General features: G+C 31.8%; 1 protein-coding gene across 3 annotated transcripts in view; it reads right to left on the minus strand.

Moving 5' to 3' along the window:
* Positions 1-13863, minus strand: part of LOC145292196 (lysosomal cholesterol signaling protein-like) — a 90527-nt gene that overhangs the window by 17671 nt on the left and 58993 nt on the right. For all 3 annotated transcript variants that reach the window (XM_080138500.1, XM_080138503.1, XM_080138504.1), the window contains 2 exons: positions 12358-12513; positions 8784-8867 (listed from right to left, as the gene is read on the minus strand). In XM_080138500.1, coding sequence (XP_079994626.1) covers positions 8784-8867; positions 12358-12513 — 240 coding nt within the window. The remainder of the gene's footprint in view (positions 1-8783; positions 8868-12357; positions 12514-13863) is intronic.

Raw genomic sequence — 13863 nt, forward strand, 5'->3', positions numbered from 1 at the left:
GTCTTCAAAATACCACCGTTTTGTTCAGAAATGGATTTACTTTCAAATGAATTAGTAAATAACATACATTATATATTTTTAGAGTTTTAAGCAAATAAAGTGATGAAAATGTGAACATCATAAAACAGCATTTTCGGTAAGTTTTTGTAACGACCCCCACCCCCTGATTTTTAAACATTCGTACCGTGCTTCTGTAAAGAATTTTTTAATGAAATTTGGAAATTAGCCAAAAGAGATGTAATTTTTAATAATTTTGAGTGTCCTAAATTCATTTGACCACTCGTTTTTTTGTTGCGTTAAAAAAAAGATTTCAAAATGGTGAGTATTGAAAATTTTGAAAAAAAATTTCTTCGGACACTCACTATTAAATAAAACAATCTTTTTACTATGTTTATTCGTTAAAAAGATGATTGGACAGTGTTTTCTCTAGTGGTATGTAGCAATTTAAAAACATAATATCCGAAAAAATCGTTATGAATTTGAATCAAGACTTCTGTAGTATTAGTGATAGTAGCTGTATCAGTAGTAGCAGCGATAACATGGTATAAACAGACGTTTTGTTTTTTTTGTTTATTTTTATTCCAAATCGATTTTTTTTTTAATTGAAAATCTTGTTATAAAAAAAATTCTTACATGTTAGAGCTATTTTGTTGTCAACCATACAAATATTTTTAAAAATTAGGTAGTAGTAAATTTTTAAATATTTTAACGAGCGAAAATGTGAAATATGATGTTTTGGTCCACGTGTATGAACGGTACACACACTTCTAATTTTCGTCCCTTAAAAAATGTTTTCAGTGAATTATTATCGAATAGAAACTAATCTACCTGATTATTAAAAAAACAAAAATAAAAAAATTAATCAATATTTAAATATTTGTAGGAGGTGCTTAGTTAAAAAAAATAACAACGGTAGGAAAGGACATGAAATGTAATTAAAAATCAAAATAACATTAATTCAATTTTTAACAATTTGTCAATTTTAGCAAAAACTTGTTTCTTTTTTTATATTTAAATAGAATTTAAATACTTGATATTTTTCCAAGCATCATGTTTTCTGTTAGAGGGACGTCACTTTTTTAAATAACATTTATTTTTTTCTGTTTGTCATAATTCTTGTAAAGTTTCACAATGGTATCAAACACCCTTAAAAAAAAAAAAACGCTTAACTCTATGTCTAATCCTAGGTACGAGTGGCAAGACTCCTCCTAAAACCTTTAGCCTTAACAATAACGCTAAGTACAAGTGGCAGAGCTCCCCACTAAACAAACTTCCCCTGTGAGCTCATATAAACGTAAAAAAAAAGCATAAAAACGTTTGAAGAAAAGTGCACATGATTAATCCCCCCCCCAAAAAAAAAAATAAATTGGTCAACTGTCCTAAAAACGCTAGGATCGTCTTGAAATGGTGAATTATTTTACATTTATGTGAAACCAACCCCCACTCTAAATTCTAAAATTGTTTTTGTTTTGTTTCTATCAAGTCTTCAGGATGTTCACACATAATTTTCCTTAGCTCTATCATTAACCTAAAGTCAGAGTGGCAACCTCCCTACCTTCTCATAATTGCACAAAGACCCTCTTAAAACCATGCATAATCGCCTTTTAGAAAAAAAAAACAAAAAAAAAAAACACCCAGGATTTATCTATCATAGGAAAAGGGGGGAGGGTAACTGCCCTAAAACGCTTGAAGGATTCAAAATGAGAAATCATTTTACATTAAATTCTAAAATAATTTTTGTTTATCTTTTATTAAAGTTTTTCAAGTTGTTCACATGCAATTGTCTATAAAGGTAGAATCACATATTTTGGAGAGGTGGTCAGATGGGGAGGGGTAACAGAAGGTATTAATCCACAATAATACCAAAGAAATATTGCAATATACTCATTTTTAACCAATCTTAGATTTCGATTTCAGTTTTTGCACATAAAAGGCACTACAACTAAACTTTGAGTTCTCTAACTTCTTTTCTTTTAATGAATATATGGCATTTTTAAGCAATCGCAGCATATTTATGTGAATTTACTGCAGATTATTTGGAAACCATTCATTTCTGGAGATTTTCAGTAACATATTCAGATTCCTTGCACAAAAATACACTTATATGGCAAATTTCATTGCTTAGTCTTGCGTTTTAACAAAGATATAGCATTTTTACTGAAAAAGTAGTGCAAAAAATGTGATAAAACGCATATGGTCTTAAAGAAGGAAAAATATCCAAACATGCAGGGCATAAAAATAGTCATAACTTCCTTGATTTTAATTGGATTTTAAAAATTTAAAAAGATTCTTTCTTAGCTTATCAAGCTCTTTCTATATATACCAATATTGAAATATTTTAAGCCATTTAAATTTTTTCATGTGTATTGCTAATACTAGCAAAACTCGTTAACCGGCGTTGCCTGGTGGGAGCATGACAGACCCAGAACAGAATTGTTAACGGACCTGCTCGAAAAAAAAATTAAACTACAGTTGTTGGTGGCCACTGGTGTCCCTGCAAATTGGCGGCCATGGCCCAAATGAAATAATATGGCTTCCACTGTCAGGCATTATTTTCCAGTGGCAGATATTGAAAGCCACTGTCTGTTATTGTCGGCACTGTTGGTTACTGGCGATTTGTGTTGGTTTGGGGTGATAACCTGCAGGTATTGACCGATTCTAAAGAAAGCATTTATTAACTATTTAGATTCAGCAAAACAGAGGAAGGTAACTGCCTTCTACCAATGACAGAATCTTTAAAGTCAGACATCGTTTTTCTTCTCGGTATACTGCATGCATATTTTTCTAAAAGCAGCTTAAGCCAATCTAAATAATAAAATACTCTACAGAAAGTAAAAGTGATAAGAAAACAAATATATGACAAATAAGTGTTTCAATAACCAATAAAATGTACGTTGAAACCTACCTGCATAATATTATTATGTTTTAACTTATTTCAAAGTATTTAATCAGTTCTAAAAAGAAAGTGTTGACATGAAAGTCACAGTTTTGTAACAGGTAATCGGTCAAGAATATAAAATTAAATTTAATCGTTAACAGGAATAAAAAATGCAAAACATAAATATAGCATCATTAAATCTTGATAATCACTCAAAAATCGAAAATTAAATATTGGTACCTGTAAAAGAAAATTTTTTTAAGGTCATTTTGGGGTGGGATGGGTGGGGGTAGTGGCGTATCTGCATTGTGTGCCTATTTACATCCCCAAACCAATGCTGTGTTTACATTTTTAGAGTGTTTAGTCCGAGCAAGGAAAGAGCAATATTTATTTAATTACATTTCCATGTGGAAGGAAAGAGCTAGCAATGCGTGCTAAAATGCCAATAATTCTGAAACCTTTTGTTAGAGCTCACTGTAGCAAAATTTGAAGGGTTCCAGTATTTAATTTTAATAATTTTGAGCGATTATTAAGACTTCAAAGGTTGGTTGGTTGTTTTTGTTTTACGACGTATCAACCTTTTTCAGGTTATTTAATGCCGAATCTAGTTATTTTGAGGAACGATTTTTAATGGAGGAGATTTGTTTTTTAAGTCGGATTCTATTTAACCCATAGTTGGGACCCTAACAGGTACTACCACTCCGGGTCAGAGTGGACCTGGGAGCAATGTTAATTAAAGTGTGGCTCCACACTCCCCGAGGCCCGCAAGGTGGGGCCTCACCATCGGATATAGTTTTAGGTCATCTCCAGGACCAAGACTTCAAAGGGGGTGTCTATGTTTTTTAGCAAAATTGCATCATGTGTACAAGTTGATTTAATGTCATATGTTTGTGCGATTATTGAGTCTTAAAAGACGTTATGTATATATTTTCTTTTACTTGTGCATTTATGTTAACATGCCGAATTGTTCAAAATAGGTTGCCAGTATTTATGTAACATTAGGATAATGTTAAGGTTACTAGTAGTTTAATTTCTGTTTTTGAGCGATTATTATGGTTGTATTTGTTTGTTTGTTGTATTTTACCATTATTGCATTCTGTATAGAAGTGGTTTTTTCTTTACAGAATCCGTTAATAATTTGTTAGGTGAAAGTATGCAATAGTTGCAAAACCGTGTCCCCTCCTCACGTTTGTAATGGATTTATTTCAGTTCGCTTCAGTAAATGCGTAAGTCCAAAAAGAATATAATGAATGTCCAAAGAGGAAAAGTATGAAGATATAAATAAAAAAATAAGTGAACATTATTCATCAAACTGCGCCATATATGTTTTATGCAAACATCATCCCCCGCTTGTAGGCAATCAGAATGAGAAAAGATAATTTTATCCTAATAAATTAGTTAATGGGTACTTCTGCAGTTTAAATCCCATCAAAACATATTAGGCAAAGGAAAAAAGTTATGTCGGGTTATGTCGTAAAAAAAATATCAAACTAACTTTCCATTCAAAAACAAAACAAAAACTATATTTGTTCACTAATTCAAAGAAACGTAAATTTTATAACCTAGAAAAAAAATAAAAAACAAAATAACAGTTGTCAATAAAAAGAAATAAAGGAAAATAGTAAAATTTAAGAATTTAATACATTAGGTTGTTTGTTTTGACAAACTTCTACAAAAAAAAAAAATAGATAAAAACAGATTCCAATAAAAAGTAACAAATAAAAACAGTAAAATGTATGAATTTATTATGGTAGGTTGTTTGTTTTGACGAACACAAAGAAAGAAGAATGTAGAAGGAACATTTCCTACTATGTTTGTGTATGTTTTAGCCTTAGCAGAGAATTCATTCACTGTTGTTATATACTGGAAATTAATTTTCTATTAACTGAAATTGATGTTGTGCAAATCATTATTTTTCATAATGACGTCACATTGTAATGTTCTGAAGTGTTCGTTTGAATGATCTAATTCTGGAATAAGAGAATTAACAGTCAACTACAGGCAACGGACTTTCACGAGGGAGACTTTATTATTTCTTGATTTTACTATGGGAAAGATAATGATATATTTATGTTTGTATGAGCCAGTTACGGGCGGTGTAAACATAGAATCTGTGGAACATGTAGACTTCCTTCTGGTGTTGATTGGTAGCGGTGGTAAGACTAAATATTTAAATGGAAAAATAGGTACCCCTTCTTTTAAAGATGTTGCGATTGTGATGGTGTTGCTCCTAGAATGTAATGTAGTATTTTATTATCATGATTGAACGTGTCTGCAAAGATGTTTGAAAGTTACATAAGATAATGGCTATTAGCCAAGCTGTATTGAATTTGTATGTGGCATCTGTTGTTGCAACCCTACAATACTTTGGTTCAGAGGGGAATTTCTGCATTCATTCTATTATATATGGAGATATAATATTTAATGCAGAAGTTCAAGTGTAATGTTAACAAGCATCTTTCTACTCATCTCCCTTCATAATGACCCTGCTAATTAAGTCCCTGATAGTAGCCCCCTGCTTCAAAGTGGCACTGTGTCTTGTTTGGATTGAAAATTGAATATAAAAAAAATAAATTAAAAAAAAAAAAATAATTGATAAACATATATTCATAGTAGGCAATTATTTTTTTTTCCACAATTACATAAGTTGGTATTATTATCAGTAATAGTAGCATTAGTACTACTATTACTGCTACTAATAATTTTTAGTGTTTATATAATTGTATAATTATTTTTAGTGTTTATGTATATAATTGTATAATTATTTTTAGTGTTTATATAATTGTATAATTATTTTTAGTGTTTATGTATATAATTGTATAATTATTTTTAGTGTTTATATAATTGTATAATTATTTTTAGTGTTTATGTATATAATTGCATAATCATTTTTAGTGTTTATGTATATAATTGCATAATTATTTTTAGTGTTTATGTATACAATTGCATAATTATTTTTAGTGTTTATGTATATAATTGCATAATTATTTTTAGTGTTTATGTATATAATTGTATAATCATTTTTAGTGTTTATGTATATAATTGCATAATTATTTTTAGTGTTTATGTATATAATTGTATAATCATTTTTAGTGTTTATGTATATAATTGCATAATTATTTTTAGTGTTTATGTATATAATTGCATAATTATTTTTAGTGTTTATGTATACAATTGCATAATTATTTTTAGTGTTTATGTATACAATTGCATAATTATTTTTAGTGTTTATGTATATAATTGTATAATCATTTTTAGTGTTTATGTATATAATTGCATAATTATTTTTAGTGTTTATGTATATAATTGCATAATTATTTTTAGTGTTTATGTATATAATTGCATAATCATTTTTAGTGTTTATGTATATAATTGCATAATTATTTTTACTGTTTATGTATATAATTGCATAATTATTTTTAGTGTTTATGTATATAATTGCATAATTATTTTTAGTGTTTATGTATATAATTGCATAATTATTTTTAGTGTTTATGTATATAATTGTATAATTATTTTTAGTGTTTATGTATATAATTGTATAATCATTTTTAGTGTTTATGTATATAATTGCATAATCATTTTTAGTGTTTATGTATATAATTGTACAATTATTGAGACTATCATCTTTTTTAATACCAATATTTTCCTGGTTGATTATAGATAAAAGCTTACTAATATATATATATATAAATTCGTATTTGTGTCTGTTTGTTTGATTGTTTGTTTGTTCACAATTTGATTAATATATACAAAACTATCCTTTCTTTACTCATTTATTTCTATATATACTGTGATTCTTGCAGACTATATAGAGTTGAGAGATCATCTCATCTGTATATTACATTAAGAAAAATCGATTTTATTAAATAGCGGTATCTTAGTTAATGTTTCTAGCAAGAGAATTGTTATAAGTGTTCTATTTAAAATTGTTATTTAATAAATTTTAAACAACAATTATATTGATAACACATTTCATTAAATTTATTTGCACTTATTATTTCAACATCGATTTTTTTTAAATCTTTTTAAGAGTTATTTGCCCTTCAGAACATAAAAAAAAATTATCACCAAATAAAATTTGGTAATCTCAATAAATTTCTAGTTTGAAAAAATAATTCCGAGTAGATAGAAAAATGTTTGGCTTTTATTGTTTTTTTAAATATTCAAACAAACAAAAGAAACACTTACGAAAAGCTGAAAAGATTTCATTCGTTTCTCTTATTCTTTAAATGGCTATACAGAAATCGGTAAATTTTTACGATGTGACCAAGCGTAAAAAAAAAATAAAGATCTGCTGCCCTCCTCTAAATACCACAATTTACACTTTTTTTTTTTCCGCGTTAATCTCATCAATTACAAACTTAACTTTCTAATCAAAAACAAGGTAAATTTTTACGTGACCCAGTGTCATTTAACCCCTAAAAAAATTGAAGACCTACTTTTTTTTTGGTCTAATACTTTTAGGCAGCCTTTATAAATAATATGAAAGAAATTTTGAAAAAAAAAGAAAATTAACATTTTAGAATGGGGGATCACTTTTCCATATATATTTAACGTAAAATGAGCACCCACTTTTTGGCCACTAAGCATTCAACAAGACATGTCACCTGTAGCATTTTTTTAAGTTTGGCGAACGAGGGGAGGGGGCAAAACATGACAAATACAATTTGTTTTTTTTTGGGGGGGGGGATTGCATTTGAAACATAAAATAACGATAAATTTAATTAATTTTTATGAGACTACTCTGTACTTTCACCTAACAATTTCATAAACAAAACGAAATATGACAAATTATATTTTTTGGAGGGGGGGGGGTTAGATTACATTAGAAACATAAAATGACGAAAAATTTCATTTAATTGTTTTTGGAATTAATTTTTGATAGATCTTCATTTTTTTTTAGGGGTTCTGCCTACTTGGCTAATTTTTTTTTGTTATCACACGGGCATCCACTGCTATTTTATTGAAACAAAAGTTGTAATGATTTATTTTTAATTATTTTTTTTAGGGGGGGAGGGCGGGGGTTCTTTCCAGTGCTCAATATCCGGAGAATAGTTTCTTCTCTTTGTATCCCTTCTGCAAAATATCTGGTGGAGAGAGTATCACATATTTCTTCTTTTTTGGGGCGATTACATTTTCATGTTTTTATCCGTTCTTTTATTTTTGGAATTGTTGTGGGGGCATCCACGTTGCCCATGATGAAAATTATTAGTATAGCAGGTGTGTTCCAAACAGAACTTCATGTCAACTCAGGCAACGCCGGGTACCCTTCCTAGTTATATATAATTTTTTTATCGAAAGCCAAAATTATATATATATATGTTTTTTTAAATCAATATTTAAAGATATTAAGCAAGCTGTTGGCTTGAGTGAGCCCTTTTCAAGTGATTTCTTTTTGTTTATCATTTTTTCCCCCTTGGAAATGTAAAATCTCCCTTTGTGGTAGTCCATCAGGATGTTAACTAGATAGTTTTAAAGTCTCCAAATACCCAATTAACGATATTTCAAAAAGTGCCATCTTTATTCTTATTACATTATCACGTAAGCCGTGTGCTTGCACTTGAAGACTTTCTATAACAAAATTTAAATACTCAATTAACGATATTTTTAAAAGTGCCATGTTTATTCTTATTATATATATTTCTTTGTCAGTCTGTGTGTCAATTCCACTTTTTCTTGGAAACTACTGTGCTGATCTGGGTGAAATTTTGTATGGATCTGTATTATTAATAGACTATTTTTTATCCTGCAATTTTTATTAGCTTTGTTTTCATATATTAATGAAGCTAATAATGAAATGATTATTTTGTGATAACATTGCGCTATGCTTGTTTTTTTTTTAAAACAACCCGGTTATCTAACAAGCACAATATTTGTAAACATTTAAAAAAGGCTTCTTAACCTGAGAAATTGTAAGGCACAAAGTCAGCTGATGTGGCATTTTTTTCCAACGACTGCTAATAATTAATACAGCAAGTACCCACACCTGAAAAAAATAAATAAAATAAATAAATAAACAAAAACAGAAAATAAATAACCATAAAAACAAAATATCAAGTTGGAACAAATGTTCTGTCCATTTTTAAAATTTTAAAATAATGAAAACTACAATATCAAATTTATGTTCCTAATTTTTTAGATGAGGATAATTTGTATTATTTGGACTCCTATTCTCATCTTGAATGTTATTCTCACAACATTTCGACTAATGTAACCTCCGACCTTTTTCAAGTGTATTTTGTCAAACTTGGGAATCTGTAAAAAATTTGGAATGAAAACTTGTATTTTACCCATGACAGTAGTTTTCTTTCAATCTGTCAGCCATTGTAAGAACTCATAGCATAACAAATAAAGGACTAAGTAATAATGGATTAAATAAAGGGTTCCATTCTAGTTTTAATGCAGGTCATATACAGATTCCTGAGTTCAACAAGACACCTGAAGAAGGTCAGAGGTTAAATCGGATGAAACATGAAAATAAGATGAGAACATTTGAATAATCCAAATAACAGAAAATATCAGATTTGTTCAATCGTTGATGCAATCCCAATTCTTCTCTTATTTCCATTTGCCAATAAGATTTTTAATTTCCCATTTATGAAAGTCCTTAACTTACATTTTCAATTCAGACTATAATTCGTTTTTTTTTCTTTTAACAATAGCAACAACAAAATGTTTGAAAAGTTATTCAAACAACAGGCAAAGACGTAAAAAAAAATCTTTGAGAAGACCTATTATCTAGAATCACAAAATTACGAGGTTCAAGGATATTCAAATTCAATATTAGAATTTAAGTATGACTCTCGCAATGGTTCTACATTTCCAGCTTATTTTTGTAGGTTTGAAACAATATTTTATGAAAAGCTGAGAACAATATTTACTGCCAAACTGATAAGTCATAAATAATGAAACAGCTGTCTGTGGATGATCATATTTATATACTAGAATATCTTTCCGGGATGAGTAAAATTAATGTTTGAAACAATACAGTTTTGCACCACCTATGTTACCTTTTTTTTTACATGGAGGTCACCACTTATCAAGGCCTGGAGGCCACTCAGGGATAAGGGTTATTGCATGTACGGTAATCAATGGGACAATATCGTAGTAATCGTTAGTAATGGAGATCTGATAAAGTGTCTTACTTAAGGGGGTGGTTCATCAGGAATTTGTTTATGTTGGACTTGAAGACATCCAAGTTGTAGTCAGGTGGGAAACAGGCAAAAAGAAGAGAGTTCCACAATCGTGCATTTCTGAGAAAGAAGCTTTGTTCATGGAATCTAAGCACAGATAAAGAGTGGGGAAAATTATTGACTAGTTTCAGCCAGACGGGTGTTTCTCATGAAAGATTGGCGAGGGGGGGACGAGAGATTGGAGCTCAGACGAGCACTTGCCATGGAAATAATGATAAAACAAAGACAGGTTCACAACGTCTCTTCTGTGGGAGAGAGAGGTTACAGGGAAGAGAAAAGGGCATCCCTCCACTAAGCTACGAAGTCTATTTTGTACTCTGTCAAGGCAAGATAGGCTGTTTTTAGCAACTCCTGCCCATATGTAGCAGCAGTACTCCATCCTTGGACGTAATTGGCTTTTATACAGATAGAGAATTGCATCAGTAGTGAGATATCTTCTGGAGTGGTAGAAGGATCCCACCATTTTCCCAGAGTCCTTGGCAACAGACCTGATGTACGTGTTCCACTTCAGATCAGGAGTAAAGATCAAACCCAAAAGCTGGTCAAAACATGGAGCCTCCCTTATGAAAATTAAAATCAAGGTAAAAATTAAAATAAAATGCTGATCTTTATGTCTAGAATCCTTATTCTAATTTCTGCCAAAATCCATTACAGGATTTTAATTCTAGAAAGTGTTTAAAATTCAAGAAGAAATTGAAATCCAGAGATTCTTGATTAATTTGTGTCTACTAAACATAAATAAAATTTAATGCATATATGCAATATTTGAAATTTTAAATAAGAAGTTATGCTCATATTATGCTCAATAAATCTATCTATATCTGGTCGGGCTTCTTGCTAGGACCAATGTGACTTTCTCTCTCGCTCTCCAGATTTCCCAGTCTTCCAACAGTTGCTTAAAATCTTCAGGATCACAGTTGACATCATTGCAATTTTTACATGGATCTAGGTTGTCCTATGCTCATGCAGCCATGCCATGAAATCCACAGCAATACATTTCTCACCAGCTCTTGCTTGCTCCTCTGGCAATGACTGGCAAATCGTAGACGTTGCTTCCTGATGGTAGTAGATATGGTAGGTAGGCTGCCATAAAGTTGCTGCTTTATGGAATGATCTTGCCAAGATATATTTAACACTGTTCATAGCATACAGGTGTATGTGCTGTCTAACTTTCTTTCCAATCTTTTGGTAAGTGTGCAGGTTGTAGCACTGTAAACAAGGACAACTTGCAGCACTGCTCAGTTTGTCAGTTAGCCTTAAAAAGTCCATACTGATCACAGCTTATCGAATGCAGCTCATGTTTTTCAAAAAGATATCTCAAAGCCAAGTAGGTCCAAGGATGGAGTACTGCTGCCATATCTGGGCAGGAGCTGCTAAAAATAGCCTATCCTGCCTTGACAGAGTACAAAATAGACTTTGTAGCCTAGTGGGGGATGCCCTTTTCTCTTCCCTGCAACCTCTCTCCCACAGAAGGGACGTTGTGAGCCTGTCTTTGTTTTATCATTACTTCCATGGGAAGTGCTCATCTGAGCTCCAATCTCTGCACCCCCCCCCCCCGCTAATCTTTCACAAAAAACACCCGTCTAGCTGAAACCACTGTCAGTAATTTTCCCCACTCTTTATCTGTGCCTAAATTAAAACGTAGATTCCATGAACAAAGCTTCTTTCTTCGAAGTGCACACCTGTGGAACTCTCTTCCATTTGCCTGTTTCCCACCTGACTACAACTTGGATGTCTTCAAGTCCAACATAAACAAGTTCCTGATGAATCGCCCCCTTAAGTAAGACACTTTATCAGATCTCCATTACTAACGATTATTACGATATTATCCCATTGATTACTGTACACGCAATAACCCTTATCCCCGAGTGGCCTCCAGGCCTTTGTAAGTGGTGACTACCATGTAAAAAAAAAAAAAAAGAATGCTCAATAAAAACATTTTCAAATATTCAAAAGAAAATGAAATTTAGGAAATATTTATTAATGTCTAATTCCTATTAATATTCCACAAGGATCGGAAATATCTGAATTTTCACAAAGACCTTAATTTGTCTTTGCAGGGAACTAATTTAAACTAATTATAGCCCACAGTATTAATCCTTATACCTAGCAGTTATGTTCCAAAATTCATAGTTATCAGTAAATTAGTTTAGCAATAAATCCTCTGCATAGAAATACATAAAAAGTTTACATACCTAACTTTATATAGAGATTAAGCTCCCTAATTATGGGTGGAGCACTCTTGTAGGTGAAACTGATAAAAATAGATGTGTAAAAACTCACACAAGCAATCAATGAAAGGATGCTGATATCAAACATGGTATCATGGATGAAATGGGTGTAATCAACAGAATGGTGACACATCATCGTTCTCATTTTCGCCGAGATGAACATGAGTGGGGCAGATAAGATGGTGCATAAAACCAATGAACTGGCAATCTGAAAGGAGGAAAAGATAAACCGCATTTGAAACTAAGCATTCAGCATAAAAAGGAGTCAATATTTAAAAACAATGTGCAGCATTCACATTCAAAAATGTTATTTCTACAGAAAAGAATCTTTTTTCTTTTATTTTTTACATAGGCATCACCACTTATGAAGGCCAAGAAGCCACTCGAGGATAAGGGTTAAAGAGTGTACAGTAGACATTGGACAATATAGTAACCGTTAGTAATGGAGATTCCATAAATTTGTTAACTTATATGGAACGGCTCATCAAAAACTTGTTTCCGTTAGACTTGAAGACAACCATATTGTAGTCAGCTGGAAAGCAGAAAAGCGGAAGACAACTCCATAGGCGTGCAGTTCTAAGAAAGAAGCTTTGTTCATGGAATCTACGTTTAGGTTTAGGTACAGATAAAGAGTGGGGGAAATTAGTGATAGTGTTTTCTGCTAGACGGGTGTTTCTTGTGAAAGTTTTCCGAGAGGGGGGGGGGGGGCATAGAACGCAGCTCAGCCGAGCACTTGCCATGAAAATAACGATAAAGCAGAGACAAACTCGCAACATCTCTTCTGTGAGAAAGAGGTTGCAGGGAAGAGAAAAGGACATCCCCCACAAGGCTACGAAGTCTATTTTGAACTCTATCAAGGAAGGATAAGTACTTTTTAGCAGCTCCTGCCCAGATGTGGCAACAGTACTCCATCCTTGGACGTACCTGGCTCTTATATAGATAGAGAATTGCATCAGCAGTGAGATATTTACTGGATTGATAGAAGGATCCCACCATTTTTCTAGCGTCTTTGGCAACGGATTTAATGTATGTGTTTCATTTAAGATCACAAGTAAAGGTCAAGCCCAAAAGCTTGTCAAAACATGAGGTCTTCCCAAGGCAGCCATTCATTTCAATTGATGCCAGATGGGGGATCAGAGCATTGATGATGTAAAGATAAAAGCTTGGTTTTAGATGCATTAAAAGTAACAAGCCACTTCTTCCCCCATTGTACCACTTGCTCAAGATCAGAGGAGAGAGAATCAGAGAGAACTTGGTCATTTACGGTCTTAGATGTGCTACCATATATAGTAGTGTCATCAGCATAGATGTCTACGAATGATGTAAGGATGTGATTTGGAAGATCATTAATATAGATCAGGAAGAGAGTTGGGCCCAGGATGGACCCCTGAGAGACTCCAGCATTAATACTGTGACCTTCTGATTTCTGCCCATCAACCACTACTCTTATGAACCTATCAGAGAGAAACGATTTAATAATTGAGAAGATATTTCCAGCTATACCGTAGCTGGAGATCTTGTGAAGTAAACCTTTATGCTATACTCTATCAAAGGTCTT

This window comes from Euprymna scolopes, chromosome 13 (genome assembly GCF_053919585.1).
Source record: "Euprymna scolopes isolate OS-2025 chromosome 13, ASM5391958v1, whole genome shotgun sequence".
NCBI lineage: Eukaryota > Metazoa > Mollusca > Cephalopoda > Sepiida > Sepiolidae > Euprymna > Euprymna scolopes.